At 35.8% G+C, this 21,805-nt stretch overlaps 1 protein-coding gene across 3 annotated transcripts in view; it reads right to left on the reverse strand.

Annotated features, from left to right (window-relative positions):
* CFAP20DC (CFAP20 domain containing) overlaps positions 1–21,805 on the reverse strand; it is a 249,323-nt gene that overhangs the window by 100,125 nt on the left and 127,393 nt on the right. For 2 of the 3 annotated variants that reach the window (XM_045832297.1, XM_045832299.1), the window contains exon 7: positions 8,272–8,436. The exons of the other annotated variant lie outside the window; for it this stretch is intronic. In XM_045832297.1, coding sequence (XP_045688253.1) covers positions 8,272–8,436 — 165 coding nt within the window. The remainder of the gene's footprint in view (positions 1–8,271; positions 8,437–21,805) is intronic. 3 annotated transcript variants of the gene reach the window in all.

Below are 21,805 nucleotides of genomic sequence, written 5' to 3' on the forward strand. Positions count from 1 at the left end.
AATAGATGGGGGGGTGAGGTTTAGAACAGTAGAGGAAATGGAGAAGCCAAAGAACTTATATGTATGACCCATGGACATGAACTAAAGGGGGAGGGGATGTGGGTTGGAGGTGGTGTGCAGGGAGGAGAGCAGTGAAGGGAGGAAATGAGACGACTGTAATAGTATATTCAATAAAATATATTTAAAAAAGACAACTGTGTAGGTAAACGATTAATGCAGAAAAGGCCCTGGGTGAGTAAAATCATATTTTAACTTTTGCAAATATTAAAACCAGTACTTAGCCTTATTTCATTAATAAAAAGTTTAAGTAGAACTTGAGTAGAATCTGAGACAATGTAAGAACACCACCTGTGTGTTAAGTTGAGATATGTCAACAAGATAAAAAGCATTCGTAATTTCTGGGAGTAGGGGTAGATACAAGGGATTAAATGGTAAAAAAATTTAATAAAGTATAATATATTACTATTTTTCACAAAGTCTTAATTTATTAAAAAGTTATAATACAGGCTTTGGTAGATAACTCGCATCACTTAGGCTTGGAAATTGAAGTTTCCAAAACACAAGAAGGCTCCCCAGAAGATAACCCTGAAAAGTAGTAGTGAGAATTGCATCATAATGGGGGTCAGTAATTAAGAATGCATCTTTGAAATGAGACTGCCTGGTCATCTCAGCTCTATGACTCACTTCCTCAGTGAGTCTCAGTTTCCTCTTCTAGAAAATGGTAATTATGATGACTGCTACATTAAAAGGTCTACCAGAGGATTCAATGGGGTACACTATATGAGATGGCTAATTTTATATGTCAGGTTGACTGGGCTGCAGGGTACCCAGATGAAACATGAATGTGACTGTGAGAGTGTTTTTGGATGAAACTAACATTTGAACCAGTGGACTAAATAAAGCAGACTGCCCTCTCCAGTGTGGATAGGCACCATCCAATCCATCCAGGACCTGGACAGAACTAAAAGGTGGAGGAAAGGAAACTGTGATCTTTCTGCCTGACTCCTTGAGCTGGAACATTGATTAATCTTCTCTTGTCCTCAGACTGGTCCTTTTACCATCACGTCTCCTGGTTCTCAGACCTTTAGGCTTTGACAGAAACTATACAACTGACTCTCCCGGGTCTCTGCAGATCCTGGGACTTCTCAGTGCCCATAATTGCGTGAGCCAATTCCTATTATAAGTCTGCCTGTCTGTTCCTCTCTCATTCATATATATATAGAACTTTAACTATTACGATATGTAAAGGGTTTAGTGCTTGGAGCACAGTAGGAACTCAACAAGTGTTAGCTATGATGATGAAGATGATGATGATGATGATTGTTGCTTAATTATTTGTCTAGCATTTTATTCAGTCATTTCATCACTTAATCAACAAATATTTCCTGAACTCCTGACAGATGTACAGCATTGAGCTAGATGATAGGGATACAACAATAAATAGGACCCTGCTGTTTTTAAGTGTAAATTCTAGAATGGGAGACATCAATATGCAAACAAGTAAACAAGAAAACATCAGATAATGATAAATAATGTGATGAAAATAAAAATATAGTGATACTACAGAGTGTCTTGGGAGTTACTGGAGATCATTGATGATTATAGTCCCATGTTCACTATTAGTGAAAATGAATGTCAGTATAATTCATACTGATATAGTATATATTATTATATAGTATATTCCCTATTATTACCATAAATAAGTTTAATATTATAATTCTGACTTTCCTTCCCATTATTTTTTTTTTAAAGATTTTTATTTATTTATTTTTAGAGAGGGAAGGGAGGGATAAAGAGAGAGAGAGAAACATCAATGTGCGGTTGCTGGGGGCTGTGGCCTGCAACCCAGGTATGTGGCCTGACTGGGAATTGAACCTGCGACACTTTGGTTTGCAGCCCACACTCAATCCACTGAGCTACACCAGCCAGGGCCCATTATATGTTTTAAATGCAAATAGTGATATTAAATAAAGAAATATATTTTAATAGTATAGCAATTCTTTGAGCTTTAAAAGTAAAATATACAGAAGAAACTAGAAATGTCTCATAACTGTTGTAACATAATACATCTGTTTACATAATAAATCATAAATATATTTAGAAAATTAAAATTCTCTAGTAAAGATATGATACAAGAAATAAAAGTTTCATCTTCCTTCCTTGCTTCTACTAGTCCCTGTTCCTAAAGGTAATTTCCTTTAAAAATGTATGCATACACCAGCTTCCCTCAGCAAATACCAGTGGGCTCAGTTTCCATTTTCTCCTGACTGACATGGCTTAGAGACCTTTCCACACTATCACAAGAAGATAAGGTCATCTATATACCTGCATACATGATATCTTATTGTGTGAATACTTAATCAATTCCCTATCGTACACAGTTTGTCTCTAGGTTTTTCTTATTATAAGAGGTGCTATAACAGACCTCTAAAGGAGTAATATAAAGGTTGATATGAGTCAATCCTGCAAAATTAGCACAATTATCAACTGATTAAATGTGGTTTTCATATTCAATATTATGTTTTATATATCAAAGAGTTTTTCAACATTTGGCAGAAATACCAAAGAAAACTTAAAGTTCACTGTGTAAATGAATTGTGACATCTATGTTATAATGACACTGGATCAATACTCAGGCTAAATTTCTTTCACATTAAAAAATTTTTAAATGAAGGAATGTGATCAATTATCCCTCATCTTTACTAAAGACAGGGAAAGATATGACTCTCAAATATAAGATATGGCTGGCTGAATTTATTCTGAATTATTATCAGACATTGCAACTAGAAATTGTGGCATTTCTTTAACCAACAATCCTAAGACAAGGTTTATCAAAGTCTGATCTTAGAAAAGAAGAAATTAAAAGATTGTCTTGTTTTTTTCTGAAGTCAAAATCTTACTCCTTTTTCTTTTAGGTTCTACTTTACAGTAGATTTTGTTGCTTGACTTGAATTTTGCTTTCACAATGTGGAACCCAAGAAGAAATTTTAATAAGGATTGCACAAATGCCAAGTACAGTTAAAAGATTATTGCATGGTTTTGCTAGATGCATTAATTTACCCATTTGCAATTGTGCTAGGAGATAGGGATGCCAGTCTCTTCTTATTTAAAAAGGAGTGAAAATACAATGAGACTGCTGCTGTGGAAAGAAGGGTGATTAAGAGAATTGCCTCCTAATTTTTAAGTAAATTACTGGTTTTGATTTGCACCTAGTGGACCATTACATTTTGTCATTAGTAGCTGAATGATCAACTTCAATAACCAGACCTGATCCTCTGGTTTAATTAATCTAGGGTCCCATTAATGAAAATAAGATAATCGGATCTCACAGTCATCTGCAGACTGACATTCATTAGCTAATGTGCACCAGGAATGGAACTGACCAAGTGAACAGTAAAATGTTTGGTAACACTGGCTTTATGGAAACACAATTATTTTATCAATTTTGTCAAATCTTGATCAAGTTCTATGATCTTCAACAAAATGCACGCTAAAACAGAAGTTTCAATGTTTCCTTTTTTGTTTGGGTAAACATGCTAGAAAGCAACCATAGGAAATACCTACTTCTTCCTGTCGCAGTTTCATTGGGATCTCTCATTATGAGCATTTATAATAAAATACAATTTACATGAGTACTGTACAGTCAATTACAAAAACACACAGCCATTTTTCATGCAATTCAAAGCTCACCATGGGGAATCCATTTTTTTAAGAAAGACACAAAAACACATAGTTCAAATTAAGAAATACCTCCTGGCTTTTCTATGATTAAAAAAGTCTGTCCTTGGGCTCTATTCATTAGCTACCCCTTTCAGATAAAATATCTTACACAGAAAATTATAATTATTATTATATTCACTGAGAGTAAATTTCAAAGCCTGCATATGTCAAAGTTAGCAATTGAACATTATTTATAGGAAGGGAACCACAAAGTTTGATATATGTTCACATAATCTTAGCTGTCACACATGTGCAATGAGATTTACTTAAGAGAAACAATCATAACTCTATGGTTATAAATGAATATAAATATAATTGGGATTTACAGGGCAGAAGAAATATGCTATTAGATGATTATTAATTTTCTGTATATATAGCTCAAGTTCACTATTATTATGTATTGAGAGCCCATTTATAAAATTTGCAAAATATGAACTAGTATCCTCTTCTACAAGTTGGGATCAAATATAGCCTATGAAAAAATTTCTGTTTAATTATAATATTGGATTAATGTAATTAATTTTATTTAAATTCCTCTTTAATCTCAGGCATCATGTGTCCTTGAACTTTAAATAAGACAAATAAAATATGATTATAGACTTATATTTTCTTTGGAAGACATAATTAATACTTAAAAGTTTGAGATACAGACTTGGCCGGCATGGCTCAGTTGGTTGGAGCATCATCCCATAGGCTGAAAGATTGCTTGCTGGATCTATCCCCAGTCAGGGCACAAACCTAGGTTGCAGATTCTACTCCCAGTCTCTGGTAGGAGCACTTATGGAGGCAACCAATCAATGTTTTTCTCTCTCTCTCCCTCTCCCTTCCTCTCTCACTAAAAGCAATGAAAAAATGCCCTTGGGTGAGGATTAAAAAAATTAAGATACAGAGAAGACAAATAGCATTTACAGTTGCTGAGGGTTATCTGATAGGCTTTAGAGCTTAAGCCTTTCTGTTACCAAAAACTATTACCAAAAACTATCACAGCTTATTAGTTACAGCTAGACCGTTTGGTTACCACAACCACTCTTACTCATTCCATTCTGTGACAAATCTTCCATTAAGATTGAATTGTGACACAATGTGTTTATAGTGGCTATCTGGGTCATGGGATCTTTTTCATCCTTTTATATATTTTCTAAAGGTCCTTTCATGAAAATGGATTGTATATGTCTCTCTCCCCAGCCCCCACCTAGAGATAGTATACATAATAAATATACAAATTCTGACTATTTATGCCCTCATTGTCAAAAAGTCCTGCCCAAAGTTGGTAAGTGTGGAAGCAGGCAATGGAGACAGGGGGGTTCATTATATATTCTCTTTACTATTGTGTAATTTTAGAAATTTCACAACAAAAAGTTTAAAAATGTATTGCCTATTTACACATAATCCTCTGCCAGGGTTTATACTGAAAAAGTTGCAAAATCAATCCCAATTCTTTAGGAATATATGACTGAGGGCATGTAATGCTGATGAAGATTGATACATACACAATTCACTGACTAAATGAACATAGGATAAATAGAGAGAGTAAAACAGTCCATTTTTGCAAGTCACTCATTTCATCCGGATTATTGTAGGGGACTGGTTTGTTTCAGTCCGGCAAATGTGACTCAGCTCTGTATGGAAAACCTACAGAAGCAAAGTGGTGGGCAGGAGCCAGACCTTCAAACCGAGTTTTCCCATGGGAATCAGGCCTAGAAAATGCCTATGGACTGTTGTGGCTTGCTCTCACTAAAACTCCACCTCCCTGGTCTGAAACACTAAATGTGTATTGTCTATCTCCAAGGTAATTTCCAAAGCCTGTGTGGATTTTCCCAAGGACAGAGCTAATCAGCTCACTGCCTTTCCCTTCTGCATGCGTTATTTTCATTTCCTTGACTGCACCTAAAATTTAGACAACAATATTCTATGTAACAGATAATAAATCCTTCTTTAATGTAAGACCCGAGAAAAACAATAAAAGCCTGTGTAGGCAAGGGTCGGGGCACTCTCTTCTTGAGAGAGTGGCCATGCCATCCCCTTTTTCTCCACGGGATTGCTGTCTCCTGTGCATTTATTTCCTCTTTCAGTCACAACAGGTGGACTCTGCTGCCTGGAGTCTGCCACAGATTATCTTTTTCCTGTTTCTACTCTGACCTCTCTCAAACTTTAACCACTCTCTCCTCCCCATCTGTTGTCTGAGAATCACCAGTGTTTCTCTGCAGTTCCTTTCAGGGTCTTCATGTGCAGCTTTCACAGCCACTTGTCATTTAATGCCTAACTTGATGCAAAGACATCTTAGTTGTAATCCTTAATATCTGCTCTCATTTGACTTACAAGTTCATATTGAATCCGGGTGTCAATTTCAACTTCCTGAAAAGGAAGTTATCATTACTCTACTTGAGAAACACGAAGTACACTCTTCTTAAAGTTCCAACACAGCCATTCTGCCTCCTCAGACCATTCCCTTTAGCATCCCCTCAACCAACTCATCCATGCAGTTTGCTATCTCTTTATCTTTGCTCAGTCTTCTGTACCATCTTACACATCCACACATCTTATATTTATTTACTATAAACATATATACAATAATTTATTGAATACTTTCAAGATCTACTTCCTCTGTAAGTGCTCTATTATGGCCATTTCACCCACCTCTGAATCACTTCAGTGTTTATAAGAGTCATCTGAACCACATGAGCTTTGTCAAGAAAAGTGATCTGGTGGTTCTCAACCCTGGCTGCACCTTAGAATTGGTGGGGGACTTTTAAAAAAAATCATCCCAGGCCAATTAAATCAGAATCTCTGGGAATGAAGCATAGATATCAGAAAAATTTTTTTAAAATCAGTTATTTTTGAAGTGTCCCAGGTGATTCTAGAATACAGGAAGTTGAGAATAACTCATCTAAATAATATTAGGCTCTTGATTTGTAAAGTACTACCCATTCATTTGGTCAGTAGCGATGAGTGACTACTCCAGTGGCAGAAAACTGGCATACACTGGCAGGTTTTGTTAGGCTTGCAGAATGTTTCAAAGAAATTTAGACTTTAGATAATATATTAAAATTGGGAGATTTATCATAAACATTGGGATACCCAACCTCAAATAAGAAAAAGGAAGATCTGATGAGACTGGGCCTGCATTTCTGCAAGGCAACACTTGTCTAAAACTGACCTGTAGTTGCCCCTTCTAGACTGAGAATGAACTCCTAGTTTGCTGCAGTCCTCACCACTCCCTAGAGTTCCCTCACAGGGGCTGAGTGTTAATTGCCATCTATTGTATCATTTGCATAGTAGTTAATGTTACTGTATTGATAGTAGAGAATGAAGTCTTTGATGTACTATCTCAATCTTTTACCCTAATGCCTCCTCTACTCCCAATAAGGCTCGCTGTTGAAGTAGAAAATGTTTCTCTGTGTCAAATATCCAGGTATCTGGGCCACATTATTTATGTTATTAGACTGTCCTCTGTAGTAACTTAGTCTTCAGTCCTTGGCTCAATATATGATAAGCACTATGATAGAAACTAGGGAAATAGAAGAATGAGGAAGTCACACTTTATTGGGGAATGCAGACATATTAAAAAGTACAGCAAAGAAGAAGGGAAAAGTCATGGAAAGAGAAGAACAATGCTTGTTAGAATTAGGAAAGGCTGCATAGAAGAGGTGGCATTTGAGCGGGTCTAGAAAGATAAATGGGAGCTTTTCTAAGCAGAAAGGCAAGGAAGCCATTTTAGGCCAACGATACAGCAATTCCAAAATATGAACATGTGAAAGCCCACAGAGTAATCAGAAAATCAGTAATCAGGGGAATGACAGAAAGGTGTCGGAGATAAAACTGTGGAGTAGGTTTGGGATGGGGAAGTTGGCTTTGTGTGCATACTTAAGGGATTTTTCATGTTGTCTTCTAAGATAGTGGGAAAGACATTAGAAATCTTTAATTAAAGACTGAGAGAATCACATTTCTATTTCTTTTTTAAATAATTTTTTAAAATTTATTGTTAGAGAGAGGAAGGGAGGGAGAAAGAGAGGGAGAGAAATATCAATGTGTGGTTGTCTCTTGAGTGCCCCCTACTGGGGGCTTGGCCTGCAACAGAGGCATGTGTCCTGCCTGGGAATGGAATTGGCAACCTTCTGGTTCTCAGGTCAGTGCTCAATCCACTGAGCCACACAGCCAGGGCCACATTTCTATTTCTATTATCAGAAAGATAATTCTGATAGCAATGTGCAGATTAACTGAGAGGCTAAGGTGAGTGACAGTGGGATCAGAACAATGGACATAGCAAATACATAGAGGAGACAGATTTGAGTGCTGTTTGAGAGGTATAATTAGCAAGGCTTGGATGCATATAGGAAATGGAGAGGAATAATTGAGGATGTTTTGATTTATCATGCAAACAAGTCCAGAAAATATTTTAGTTGCTAAAGAGAAATTCAAAATAGTGATTTATCACTGACATGAGTCATAATATTTAACTTCAAGTTATAGAGATTAATTACATGCTATTTTTCTCTTTTATTTTGTTCTTACAAATAAACATGCTTATAATTTAGGTGTTTAAGTGCATACCTGATTCTGCTGAATTTAGAGGATGACCTCCAAATTTTATCACAGTTTGGCGGAGTTTGGTCATGTTTAGCAGCTGTGTAACTTGTGGAACATCTGTCGTTAGTTGGCAGCTTCGTGGAATAATGTCTGTAGGTTCAACTGTTGGAAAGGAAACACCATATCCAGCTGGAAATAAAGACATTCAGTCTGACAATGTAAGCCATTTCTGCCAAATGGACGCATCTTATAAGTGAAACCAATCAAAGTAAATCATTTTAGAATATGACTTTGGATGAGTTACTCAACTTTACATCTTGGTTTATTCATCTGTAAAATGAGCCTGATAATTTTACTGCTTGTTTTTTAGGACTATAGAAAGGATTGAATGAGATAGAGTATATACCATACAGAACAGGTTCAGAGACTTGTGCAATAAGTAAGAACATTCACTGGAAATATTTTATATTTGTTTTTCAGTACTAGATTGTACTTTGAGAGAAGAGCTAATTAGGTATGTACCAGTGAAGATTTCTGGGAGTTTACTGACTCATTTATACAAGATCAACAAGTACAATGACATTATTAAATAAGCACTGTAGTCATTTTATAAGTGGATTAAAATTTTCACTTTTTATTTTGAAAGAATTTTAAATCTATAGAAAAATTATAAAAATAGTACAGAGTTCCTATATGCCCTTTACCCAGATTCCCCTAATGTTAACATCTTATCTTTGAACACTTTCAAAGGAAAAATATTTACTATAATTAAAATAGTACATTTATTATCATAATTTGTATTTCTAATGAGATTTGATAATGTTCATATATATTTATATGGATATTTAAATTTCACTTTTAGCAAATTTTCTGCTCAGGTTCTTAATCTACTTAACTATTAGAACATTTTTTTCATTTATTTGTACAATCTCTTTTATGGCAAAGATATTAAGCCATATGTAGCAAGTAGGAATTAAACTGGTATCAACATTCCAAAAAGCAATTTTACCACATGTATCAAAAGCCTTAAAAAGGTACATGCCATTTTACTCAGTAAGTTCAGTTTATGAATCTACCCTAAGTAAAAAAACAACAACAACAAAAAAACTCAAAGGTCTATGAATATAGGTGCTTAAAATTTCTGAAAAATAACTTGAAATTCCAGTAAACAGTAACAAGAAATTATACTTATGAAGATGGCTGAATGATATGGAAAAGACTCATGATAAAAAGTTAAATAAAAATGATATATATATAAAACTCTCATCTCACTGTAGGAAACTAATAAATAAAGTCATTGAATGGCAAAAAGATAAAGAAATATACCAAAATGTAAAATAACTTTTGATGGTTAGCTTAAGCATAGGCTTTATTTTCTTCTTTATAAAAATTTTAAAATATAATGGAAAATTTGTTTTATGTAAATGTGAATATAAGTAGTAAGAAAAATTTAACCAGTCATCCCTTAAGAAACATCCTATGTAAGTGTAAATGCTAAGCACATTTGCACAGGCAATCTGAATCTTACAGGAACGTGACTGACATGCAAATCAGATTTCACATGAAAAAGCTCAGATTCCCTGTGTCACCTTCCCTTTCTGTACATCTACTCTCCCTTCATACCTGGAACTATTTCACTACTTATTGGATTATTATTTGAGGAAAACTGTAGGAATTACAAAGTCTTCAATAAAAGGAAAAAATAAAAAAAACTGTTGGTTTACTATTTTAAAATAAAGACTAATCATTAGACCATTTAATTTAGCAACTATTGATTCTCAAACTTTTTCTGAGACTCTGTGGAGGAATACGTGAAAAATTAATCTCTTTTTTGTGAGACAAAACTATGAAGGAGCTTTATGAACTGGTAGTTGGATGTTCTGATAAACCTAAATGGATGTTAACTCGTCTCCCTACCACCCACCTCACCACTAACCACCCCCACCATGTCCAAATAGTAAGTCATTGTATTTTGTTGTTTTTTTTAGCGCTTACAGTTTAATTTAAAAATAAGAATTATGAAAACAATACAGATCCCACAATAAAAAGTAATCAGTGCTATACTGTAAATAAATAGACGGCATGGTCTGTCTTCATTCATTCATTACTCATTTTTATCATTCAGCAAATAATTATTAAGCCTCTATTATGTGTCGAGCACTTATCTAGTTGCTAGGAATCTAGTGGTTATTTAGAGTGACTCTGTCCTGGCCTTCTTGAAGCTTACATCTAGCAGAGAATATGAAACAAATTATATATATATAACTATTTATCTATAATTCTTTTAAGTGCTCTGAAGGAAAAGTTCAAGGTGTTATGAAGTCTACCAGCATAGGGTATCACTGAAAGTCTCTGATAAAGACACATTTAACCCGAGTCATAGAGGATGAGCAGAAAGGGGCCTGGTGAAATGGGGAATGAGTGATCACTCAGATGAAGGAAGGAAAGCATTTGAAGACTCTGAAGGCAGAAAGGACTCCAGTGCATTCTAGGAACTGAAAGAAAGTCTGTTTTGCCAAAGCGTTGCTAGCTTGGAAGAGAATGGTGGGATAATCCCAATGGTACACTTAGTCAAAGTGGATGGTCAATGAAGGGTCATGGACAAAAGCCCCTTAATAACAGCTGACCTAGATTAAACATAGCTGCCAAATCTTCCATTTTTCTTTGGCTGTTCTTTGTACAGCTATATCATGAAAAGTAGTACTCCACACACATTCTATTTGGATAGCACATCTTTCTCCCCAGACGGCAAATAACAAATCAAGCTGGCAATCAGATATTAAAGGATCAGGGCCTATCTGCATTGTTTTGTCAGACAAGTTCTGTCTTCTGGAATAGACTGTATGGAAACATGCAGACTGCTTGATTAACATCTGAAAATGACATAGTTGAATTTAAACTGCCTTTGTTAACAAATTTGAAAGAACATAATGTTGGTTGTAATGGTCAGCTCAGAACGGCAAAATGGTACATGAAGGGAAAGCTGACAGATTTGCTCATGTAGTAACCAAACACAATAAGGTGGTGGCGTTTTCTGATGTCTTTGCCCTCAGTATGAGTTAGTGTATGATTATTAGAATGTTTGAGTGACACTGTAACTCTGTTCACCATAAAGTCACCATAAAATGAACTATTCTGTAGGTGTTTAATAACTTTGATGAGGATCTTAACTAGCTTTAAAATTTAAGACATGTTTATACATACACTCACACACACACACACACACACAGCACTTTATCCAATAAAAATCATCACTCCCATTTTTTGGGGGAAGGATGGATGCCTTGTAAAATAGGGATATTTATAAATCTGTTTTGTTCATGGCTTCTCCTAGTTCATATAGTTTAAATAAGGACTAATTTTATAATAGTTCACTGGCCCCAGACTCAATTATATTAATCTTACTTACATGGGAATAGCCTGCAGTGCCCAGCATAGTTCCTTATTTACATAAAATCTCACCTCTCTAAAATACCAGTGAGAGACAGCAGAAAACACAAAATTCTCTAACTGCTAAAACATTTGTTTGGCCCGTTGTAAAAGAATATTGTAGACTGAGTGGCTTATAAATAACAGAAATTTATTCTCACAGTTCTAGAGGCTGAGTAGTCCAAGATCAAGGTACCAGCAGATTGGTGTCCAGTGAAGGCCCTATTCCTGGGTAAGAGATGGCCATCTTCTTGCTATACCCTCACATGGCAGAAGGGGTGAGGGAGCTCTTTGGGCCTCTTTTTAAAAAAATAAAAAAAAATCCTCACCTAAGGATATGTTTGTTGATTTTAGAGAGAAAAGTGGGTGGAGGCGGGGAGAGTGAGAGGGCAAGAGAGAGAGAGGGAGAGACATTGATGTTAGAGAGAAACATGGATCAGTTGCCTCCTGCATGTGTCTTGACCAGGAACTGAACCTGTAACCCTTTGGTGCACAGGACAATGCTCCAACTGAGCCACCCAGCCAGGGTATCTGGGGTCTCTTTTATAAAGGCACTAATCCTATTCATGAGGGCTCCACTCTCATGACCAATCACCAACCAAAGGCCCCACCTTCAAATATCATTACTTTGGGGGTAATGTGTCAACATATGGATTTTAGGGGGATACAAACATTTAGTCTATAAAAATACTAATACAAAGTCTAGGATTTTTTTTCCTTTGTTTGTTAATTAATTTTTTCTATAACTATCAGATTTTCTCTAGGCCTGACGGATTCAAATCCCAACCTTTGGGAAGTTTACTGTATAATGATCAAAGACATTATTATGTAGTGTACCATAGAGGTTAAAAGTACAGTTCATAGAGCAAGGTGTCCTAGGTTTACATTCAGGCTCCACCACTTACCAGCTGTCTGACTTTGTCATGGTAGTTTACCTTGTGTGTCCTACTCTCCCTATCTGTAAAACATGGATATAAAAATATTTACCCTGTATGGTTATTGTGATGATTAAATGAGTTAATGTATATAAGGGGTTAAGAATAGTGCCTGATACATAGCAAGTGCTTCATAAGTGTTTATTATTAATAAAAGATATTAATCTTTTTTTAAAAATTTTTATTTATTTATTTATTTTTAGAGAAGGAAGGGGGAGAGAGAGAGAGAGAGAGAGAGAGAGAGAGAGAGAGAGAGAGAGAGAAACATCAATGTGTGGTTGCTGGGGGCCAGGGCCTGCAACCTAGGCATGTGCCCTGACTGGGATTCGAACCTGCGATGCCTGGTTCTCAGCCCGTGCTCAATGCACTGAGCTATGCCAGCCAGGGCAGATATTAATCTTTTACTTATGTAAAATATCTCATTACAGTGTTGGCAAAACCAGCACGTCTTAGTATGTGCTTTCTATAATAAAAGGTATTGATGTTAAAAGGGGTAAATAATCCTGGATTACAGCCAAAACTTAGCTATCTTGAATGAATCATACGTATACAGTTGTTTTTTTAAGAACTAACTTATTGAAGAATTCACAGTAACACAAAATTAAGCATTTTAAAGTGAATGATTCAGTGGCATTTAGCAAACTCACAATGCTATGCAACCACCACCTCTTCATAGCTCCCAAACATTTCCATCACTTCAAAGTAAAATCCTATACCTGCTGATCAGGTTCTCCCATTCCCTGCAGCCCCCCAGGCCCTGACAACCTCAACTCTGTATTCTGTCTCAACAGATTTATCTATTCTGGATATTTCATATAAATGGAATCAAGCAATATGTAACCTTTTGTAACTACCTATATAGTATTGTACATACCACATTTTGTTTACTCAATCATTTCCTGTTGAACTTTTGGCTTATTTTCACATTTTGTCTATTGGAAATAATGCTGCTATGAACATTCATGTACCTGTAACTGTTTTCCATTCTTTTGGGTATATAGCCAGGAGTGAAACTGCAGAGTCACATAGGAATTCTATGTTTATGCTTTTAGGAACTGCCGAACTGTTTTCCATAGCAGGTGACCATTTTGTGTTCCCATTAGCAATGTGTGAGGGTTCCAGTTTCTCCACACCCTTGCTAACACTTATTTTCCAAATCATTATAGCCATCCTAGTAAGTATGAAATGGCATTTGATTTTGGTTTTAATTTGCATATGGCTAATGATGTTAAGCATTTTCATGTGTTTGTCAGCCATTTGTATATCTTCTTTGGAGAAATGTTTATTCAAGTTCTTTTACCAATTTTAATTGGGTTGTGTGTCTTTTTTGTTGAGTTGGAAGAGCCCTTTGGATACTCTAGATACTAGATTATATCAGAATATATATTTCCTATAAGTAGAACCAGAATATATATCTTATCTTGCAAATATTTTGTCTCATTTTATAGATTTTTCAATTTGATAGCCTCCTTTGATGCACAAACACTAAGTTTTGGTGTCCAATTTATCTCTTTAAAAGCTTTTTGTTGTTGCACTTTTAGTAGTATCATATTTAGGAATCCTTGGCCAAATCGAAGGTCATGAAAATTTAGATCTATTTTTTTCCTATTATCTCTTATACAAGGGTGGGCAAAAGTACTGTACATTTGTGAGTATGTGAAACACAGATTTTATTCTTATATTATTATTGATTAATTACTGCATTATTTGTATAGTAACTGTAAATGTAGTTTTGCCCACCCCTGTATTTAGGTCACTGACCCATTTTAATTTTTTTATATACTGTGAGGTAGGGGTCCAATCTCATTCTTTTGCATGTGGATGTCCCAACTGTCACAGAAGTTCTTTCCCCATTGAATGTTCTTGACACCCCTGTCAAAATCAGATGTATGGGTTCATTTCTGGTCTCAATTCTATTCCATTGGTCTATTTGTCTAGCTTGACTGTTTTGGTTTAGCCTGACCAAACTGTTTTGATTATTGTAACTCTGAGGTAAGTTTTGAAATTTGAAAGTGTGAATGCTCCAACTTTGTTATTCTCTTTCAAGATTATTTTTGTCTATTCGAATCCCCTTGAAATTCCATATAAATCTGAGGATCAGCTTTTCCATTTTTACAAAAAGGCCATTGAAATTTTGAGAGAGACTGTATTGAATCTTTAGATCTCTTTGGGTAATACTGAATATCTCAATAAAATTAGGTCTCACAATCAATCCATGAACACAGAATGTCTTCCCATTTATTTGGGTTATCTTTAATTTCTGGTAGCAATGTTTTATAGTTCTCAGTAAACTTATTCCTAGTTATTTAATTACTTTGGATGCTGTTGTAAATGAAAATGTTATCCTCAGAATTTTTCAGATATGAAGTATTTTTGTACTGTAGTTTTAGCACCATAAGATACACCTAGGTTTTAGAGGAGGAAATAGGATAAAAAATTTTGAAGCAAAAAATGTGGTAAAATATTTAATAACCTGTGACCACACTCCACTGCTGCACCCCCCACCCACCCTGCCACAGCGAGCCAGGTAAGCTACATTTGGATGATAAGATGCACTCCTCCTTTCTTCCCAAATTTGCGGGGGAAAAGTATGTCTTATAGTCCAAAAAATATGGTGAATATTTTATAATATTTAATTATAAAACTGATATTTTAATTGAATAACTGTAGGTACTGATATACAGATATTCATGACCCATATTTGTGGGATTATTGGTTGCTGGGCACCTCTGTGATGCTGGGATATTATCCCCTGTCTTGCCCTGCATTGTTTGCTAGGCAAGGACAGTTTAAATTCAATTCCCCTGCAGAAAGGAGCTAGAATGCAGCTTTAAACTGATGAGATTGGGTCTGATGTACACTCACCTGACCTGAAGATAAAGAGAGAAGTAGGAAAACACTCAATAAAACTAATTATTAAAAACACTAAACCTTTCCAATTGTTGAAAAAGTTAAAATTGTGTACTGTTGGGGAAGGAATGGTTAATCAGAAGCTTGGCCTCGAATTCCACCTCCATGACCTCAGCACAATATAACATTGGGCCTGGTTTTCCTCATAAGTATAATTAAGTCATTGGATTAGATGACCTTGAAAGGCCCTTCCCTGCTCAATGAGTCTGTTAAGGTGAGAGACATCAGTGATTCTAGTTTTGTTCTGTGACCTCTGAAGGGATAATTTTCTTCACGTTGCTTGACATTCCATAAAGGTTTATTGAATACAGACAGTAAATGAGTGAATAATTGAATGAACAATTAGCCAGTCCTTACTTCATTAATTCATCAAACATTTATGACAGATTACCAGTGCTAGGTCATGTGGGAAAGATAAAAATGTGGAGACCCAACCTATGCCCTCAAGGGTCTCTCAGTCTCAAATCACACCTTTAATTATTCTCTTCCTGCATCTCTAAACACAGAACACAAACTTCCCAGTGTTGATTTAGAAAGAATACTGAACTGGGGAGTCAGGAAACCTGTAAAATCATCATTGGCATAGCTTACACCCATGTTTAATGGATAATCACTTGCTCTTTCCTGTCTTCTCTTTTTGCTCCTCTTTCTCTTACCTATCTACACATGTATTCTACTTTTTCAAAAATACAGGATACAAGTTAGTCAGTAACTCAGTCATTCAAATACCTACAAATACCTGTCCCTGTACCCCCAGGAAGTCCTAAAGTAACAAACTAAATTAAATCAGCCTGTTTTACTACTTGTCCAGCATAAGTCATTCTTCTGGAAAAGTGAGAAACTAGTTAATTGCTGTTTTAAGGTTCTAGTAATTCACTTTCTATTATATTCACTGCTTAAACAGAGAACAGCAAAGGATTAGGCAACACTATCTAGCTTTGGTGAGTTTAAGAGGTTTCAAAGTAAAATGGTAGAAACTTAAAAAGCCACAGACAACACAGTACTGAGTTCAACAAGCAGTCATTTAATACAATATTTATGAACTGCATCCCAGAATGGAATGTAAAGAACAGGTAAAAGGTTTCCTGTTACAAAAGTCTCAATACTATGGCTGACTAATGTGTCTCTGCAGAGGAAAAGGGCCCTTCCTTCAGTAAGAAAGACAGAGATAGGCTAATTCATTGGAATACAAACACTCTAAACACAGCTAGTCACCAAATCCTGACACTCTTATTTCATGACAACTCTTGTATCTTTTCATTATAAATTCCCCCTCTTCTATCCTCTCAGGAGAGGCAGTGCACTGTAGTAAGTTGGAGCATGAACTCAAGTCCTGCTGCCAGTATTCAAATCCTGCTTCCACTGCTTAACAGATGTGTGACATTATCTGGCTTCTCTGTGTCACAGTTTCCCTACTTGTAAAATAAGGGTAATAGCAACAACTGCCTCATAGGGTTGTTATGCACATTTAATTAAGTCCATATATATTGTGTTTACGACAGCCACTGCTATCAGTCATCAATGTCATCAGCACCATTATCACTTCTGTTGCCAATCTCCTTGACCAGGGGCACTCAGTGTGCCCCACGCTATGTTCTCCTTTGCCCTCTTTTATCTAATTGTCTTCAGAATGAAAACAATTCCCAACACTACTTTCTTGTACTGTTAACTTTTCTAGTGTCTATAGTTACACAGTGAACTCTAAGGACAGGAACTTGGCTCTATATCTTTGTTACCCAAAGTACGCAGCCTAGTAATGCAACATGATGTTACATGATGCCTCCCACGCCGCCATGTACTATACTGAACTCCATTATTTTGACACATTGGATCCATTGGTGATGTCACATCTTTAAGCATGTATGCTCTTTCTTCTGCCTGAAATGCTTTCTCTTCCCACTGTCCACTTTCATAATTTGAGAAATTATTCATTTTCCTTCAGAATATAGCTTCCAAAGTTTATTTCTCTACATTGATATAGACCAAACACTGATATATAGACAGACTCTGACCCATGAAGTTGTTTTTACTGGTCTGTGGTGAAAATGTCAGTCTTTATTCTGAAATTAAGACCAACCTTCCCTATGTGTGTTTGAGTGTGTGAGTTTAAATGCTCAATGAAACAATCAAAATAGTTGTAGTTTTTCTTATCTGTTTGTCTGTTTTAATGCTCTAATTTGGCAAATCCAAATGGCAATCTTTTGTTAGTGCTGAAGTTTTTCTTAACAGGTGTGCAAACTCCAAGTGCCTCACCAAGTGGCTCTCTCAGGTGAGGTGTCAGTGCTCTAGACTCTCCTCTTAGTGCTTGTTAAAGCCTTAGGGACATCTGTACCAGGTATTATGATTCACATGTAAATTCAGTGAGACCCCGAGCTCCTTGAAGAAGAGGCTGTGTGCATCCCAGTGCCCGATGTACAGGAGGCAGATAAATGTTCAGCATCTACACATTACATTATAGTTTGCCTTTTTACATATATTTTTGTATTTAATTGGATCTTCACAACATCTTTATAGCAATTTTTGAGGAAACAAAACTCAGACATGTTCAGAACACATGCAAAACCACAAAGTTGGTACATGATCATGGCAACTAATTGTGGAAATAGTAATCCATATCTTTAGGTTCTATAATATCAATTCAATTTAAATAATGCATTTAATCAATTTAATTTAATTTAAACAAAGATGACTTGGTTTATACACATATGTTCACTGGGAATATAATAGTATTTTTCTAACCAAGAAACAATTATTATCCTCACTTTACTGTTGAGGAAAATGAAGCACAGGGATAGGGTGAGTACGAGTACAAGGCTTGGTACTTGCAGCTAACTGATGAATATGAGGCTATATTCCACAATACCCTGAACTGCAGTGTGCTTCCCCAAGTCTATTCAGAACATTTTAGGTAATCTGAGATGCCACACATAAGCCTACTTTTCAAGCATGCTGAAAACCTAAAAGAAATTACACCCATGCTTGTTTTTGGAATCTTTTAGATTATTCATTCACTTAAAAATTAATTATAAAATAAATATATGTATATTATTCAAAAATTCAAAGAGTACTATAAAATTATGAGAAAAAAAAACACCATCCCATCATTTCCTAACTGCTGTCCTCCTACTTCAATCATCCCCTACTTCCTCAATGCAGAGGCATCATTTTCAAGACTTTCAACTATATCTTCTAAATCTTCTATAGTTATTTCTATATTTATAAATAGTAGCCTTATACTGACATTTCTGTACTTAACAGTTTTAGATAATATCTCTAATTTTCTCTTTCAGAAAAAAGAGTATTTAGCATGGTTATACCAGCATTGCACCTTCCTTCCCTAGCCACATCTTCCAAATATGACTTTTCATAATTTTGGGATAAGTTATTAGTAAATGCTTTATATAATTAAGATTATGTTTAAAAAGGTGTGCTACTGCACACCTATTAGAATGGCAGAAATCCAGAACACTGACAACTCCAAATGCAGACAAGGATGTGGAACAACAGGAACTCTCATTCATTGCTGGTGGAACACAAAATGGTACAATCACTTTGGAAGACACTTGGGCAATTTCTTATGGAACTAATCACACTTGTACCATATGAACTGGCAACTATGCTCCTTGATATCTACCCAAATGAGCTGAAATTTTATGCCCACACAAAAATCTGCACAAGAACGTTTATGGCAGCTTCATTCATAACTGCCAAAACTTGAAAGCAAGTAACATGTCCTTCAGTAGATGACTGGATAAACTGTGGTGCATGGACAATGGAATATTATTCAGTGCTAAAATAAAATGAGCTATAAAGCCAGAAAAGACATGCAGGGATCTTAAGTGCATATTACTAAGTGAAAGAAGTCAATCTGAAGGTTACATGATTCTAAATATGTGACTTTCTGAAAAAGGCAAAACCATGAAGACACTGAAAAGAGCAGTAGTTACCAGACAGTAACTAGGAGGGAGGAATGAGCAGGCAGAACACACAAGATTTTTAGGGCAGTGAAACTATTTTGTATGATAACTACAATAGTAGATACATGGTAATTATTCATTTGAAGTTCTAATGTAAACTATGAACTTTGGGCAATGATAATGTGTTCATGTATGTTCATCAATTTTAACAAGGGTACCAATCTGGTATAGGTGGTCATAATTGGGGTGATGGTGCATGTGTGGGAAATAGGAACATAGTGAAACTCTACTTTCCATTTAATTTTTCTGTGAATCTAGAACTTCTCTAAAAAATAAAGCCTATTAAAGAAAAAGTTGTGCACATCTGAGCCACACAATATACTATGATTACATTTCTTTCATGGTACAACTTTACAACTTAAAAATAAATCCTAACTAGAGGATTTGCTTATTTGTTTTAAGGGGGCTAGTGGGGGGAGGGAGAGAGAGAGAGAGAGAGAGAGAGAGAGAGAGAGAGAGAGAGAGAGAGAGAGAGAGAGAGAGAGATGTGAGACAGAAACATCAATAGGTTGCCTCCCATACCCAACCCAACTGGGGATTGTACCTGCAACCTAGGTATGTGCCCTGACCGAGGATTGAACCTGCAACCTCTTAGTGCAGAAGATGATACACTAACTAACCTGGCCACCAGGCCAGGACTCATTGTACAACTTTTTGTTTTTCTTGAAATTGATGATTGCTTTGTCATGGGATTTCTATATTCTTAACAGTAATTCTTCCCAAACCCCTCATTAACACTGCAATATCACAATTGATTTTATTTTCCATGTTCAAACACATCATATTCTATCAGATATATTCTTTTCCTGGGGACTTTCCTCCTGAGATCTCCATTTTTCTATTAAAATCTGGACTGACTATCCTCTAGATGTGCTGCACAAGTATGTGCTACTCTTTGAACTCCTTTAACCATAATTCTGGAAATTCCCTTTGCTTTTATCTTACATGAAATCCTCTGTTTCTAGGGTCTGATATGTACCCTTTTCTCGATTTACTCTGTACTTTTTGTGGAGAATCTCTTCCAGATTTTTTCTAAGAAGGACATAAATAAATAAATTTTTGAGACCTGGCATGTCTGTAAATATCCTTATTCTGTTCTTATTTAATTGATAAATTGAAAGGGTGTAGAATTCTAAGTTGAAAGTAATCTTCCCTTAGACCGTTGAAGGTATAGTTCCAAGGTCTTCTACCATCTAATGTTGCTGTATGAAGTTGTACATCATTCTTATTTGCAAACCTTGGTATGTAACTGATAATTTAAAAAAATTCTGGAAGCTTAAAGCATATCATTTCCCCCCCTCCTGCTCTGAAATCACCCAATGGTAAGTTTTTTTTTTCTGATGAGCTAAGTCAATCTGAAAACACCTGGCTTTCAATTTTGGGAAATCTTATATTTCATCTGTTCTGCTTTCTTTAGTCTCTCATCTTGGACTCCTATTAACTATGTTGTTGGATCTCTTGGACTAACTTCCAATATTTTAAGCATTTCTATTTTACTTTTAGTTTTTGGGGCTTCTTTTTTATTTTATATTTTTGGTTCCATATCTCCAGAAGTGGACAATACAATACAGAGTCTCATAATATCTCTACAGCTTTTGTCCAGTATTCATGCAAAACTTAGCAAGCATACCAAGAAACAAGACCAAGTGAAAAACAGGCAACAGACAGATCCACAGGAAGCCAGATATTGGAGTTATGAGCCATATCCTTTAAATAACTTTGGATAATGTATTTGAGGAATCAAATAACAAGATACAAAATTTCAGCAGAGGAATGGAATTTATAAAAAAAAATCTAATAAAATTCTAGAATAAAAAACCATAACTGAAATTAGGAATATCTAAATATGTATTAAATCATATTCTCAATAAATATCCAAAGAAACATGTACACAGATCTTCTAAGAGAAATGTAGAAGGATTCTAGTAGCACTATTCAAAGCAGTCTAAGACAGGACTTTCAGCCAAGATGGAGGCATATAGGTGGATACATTTTGCCTCCTCACACAACCAAAAGAAAGACAACAACAATTTTAAAAACAAATAACAATGAGAATTGATAGAAAATTGAACTATATGGAAACATGACAACCAAGGAATTAAAGAAGAAACATTCATCCAGACTGGCAGGAAGGGCAGAGATGGGCAACTGGGGTGGAAAGGACTCATGGCAAGGCAGTGGCTGGAGGACTTGGGTGGGTGAGGTGGCGGCTGGTAGACCAGGCGGTGCCACATTTGCTGGTGGATAAACCGGGAGGAACAACTGGGGAGTGAGACAAACCACACAACCCAGGGTTCCAGTGTGGGA

This window comes from Phyllostomus hastatus, unplaced genomic scaffold (assembly GCF_019186645.2).
Source record: "Phyllostomus hastatus isolate PE091 unplaced genomic scaffold, TTU_PhHast_1.1 phas_contig_16, whole genome shotgun sequence".
Taxonomy (NCBI): Eukaryota; Metazoa; Chordata; class Mammalia; order Chiroptera; family Phyllostomidae; genus Phyllostomus; species Phyllostomus hastatus.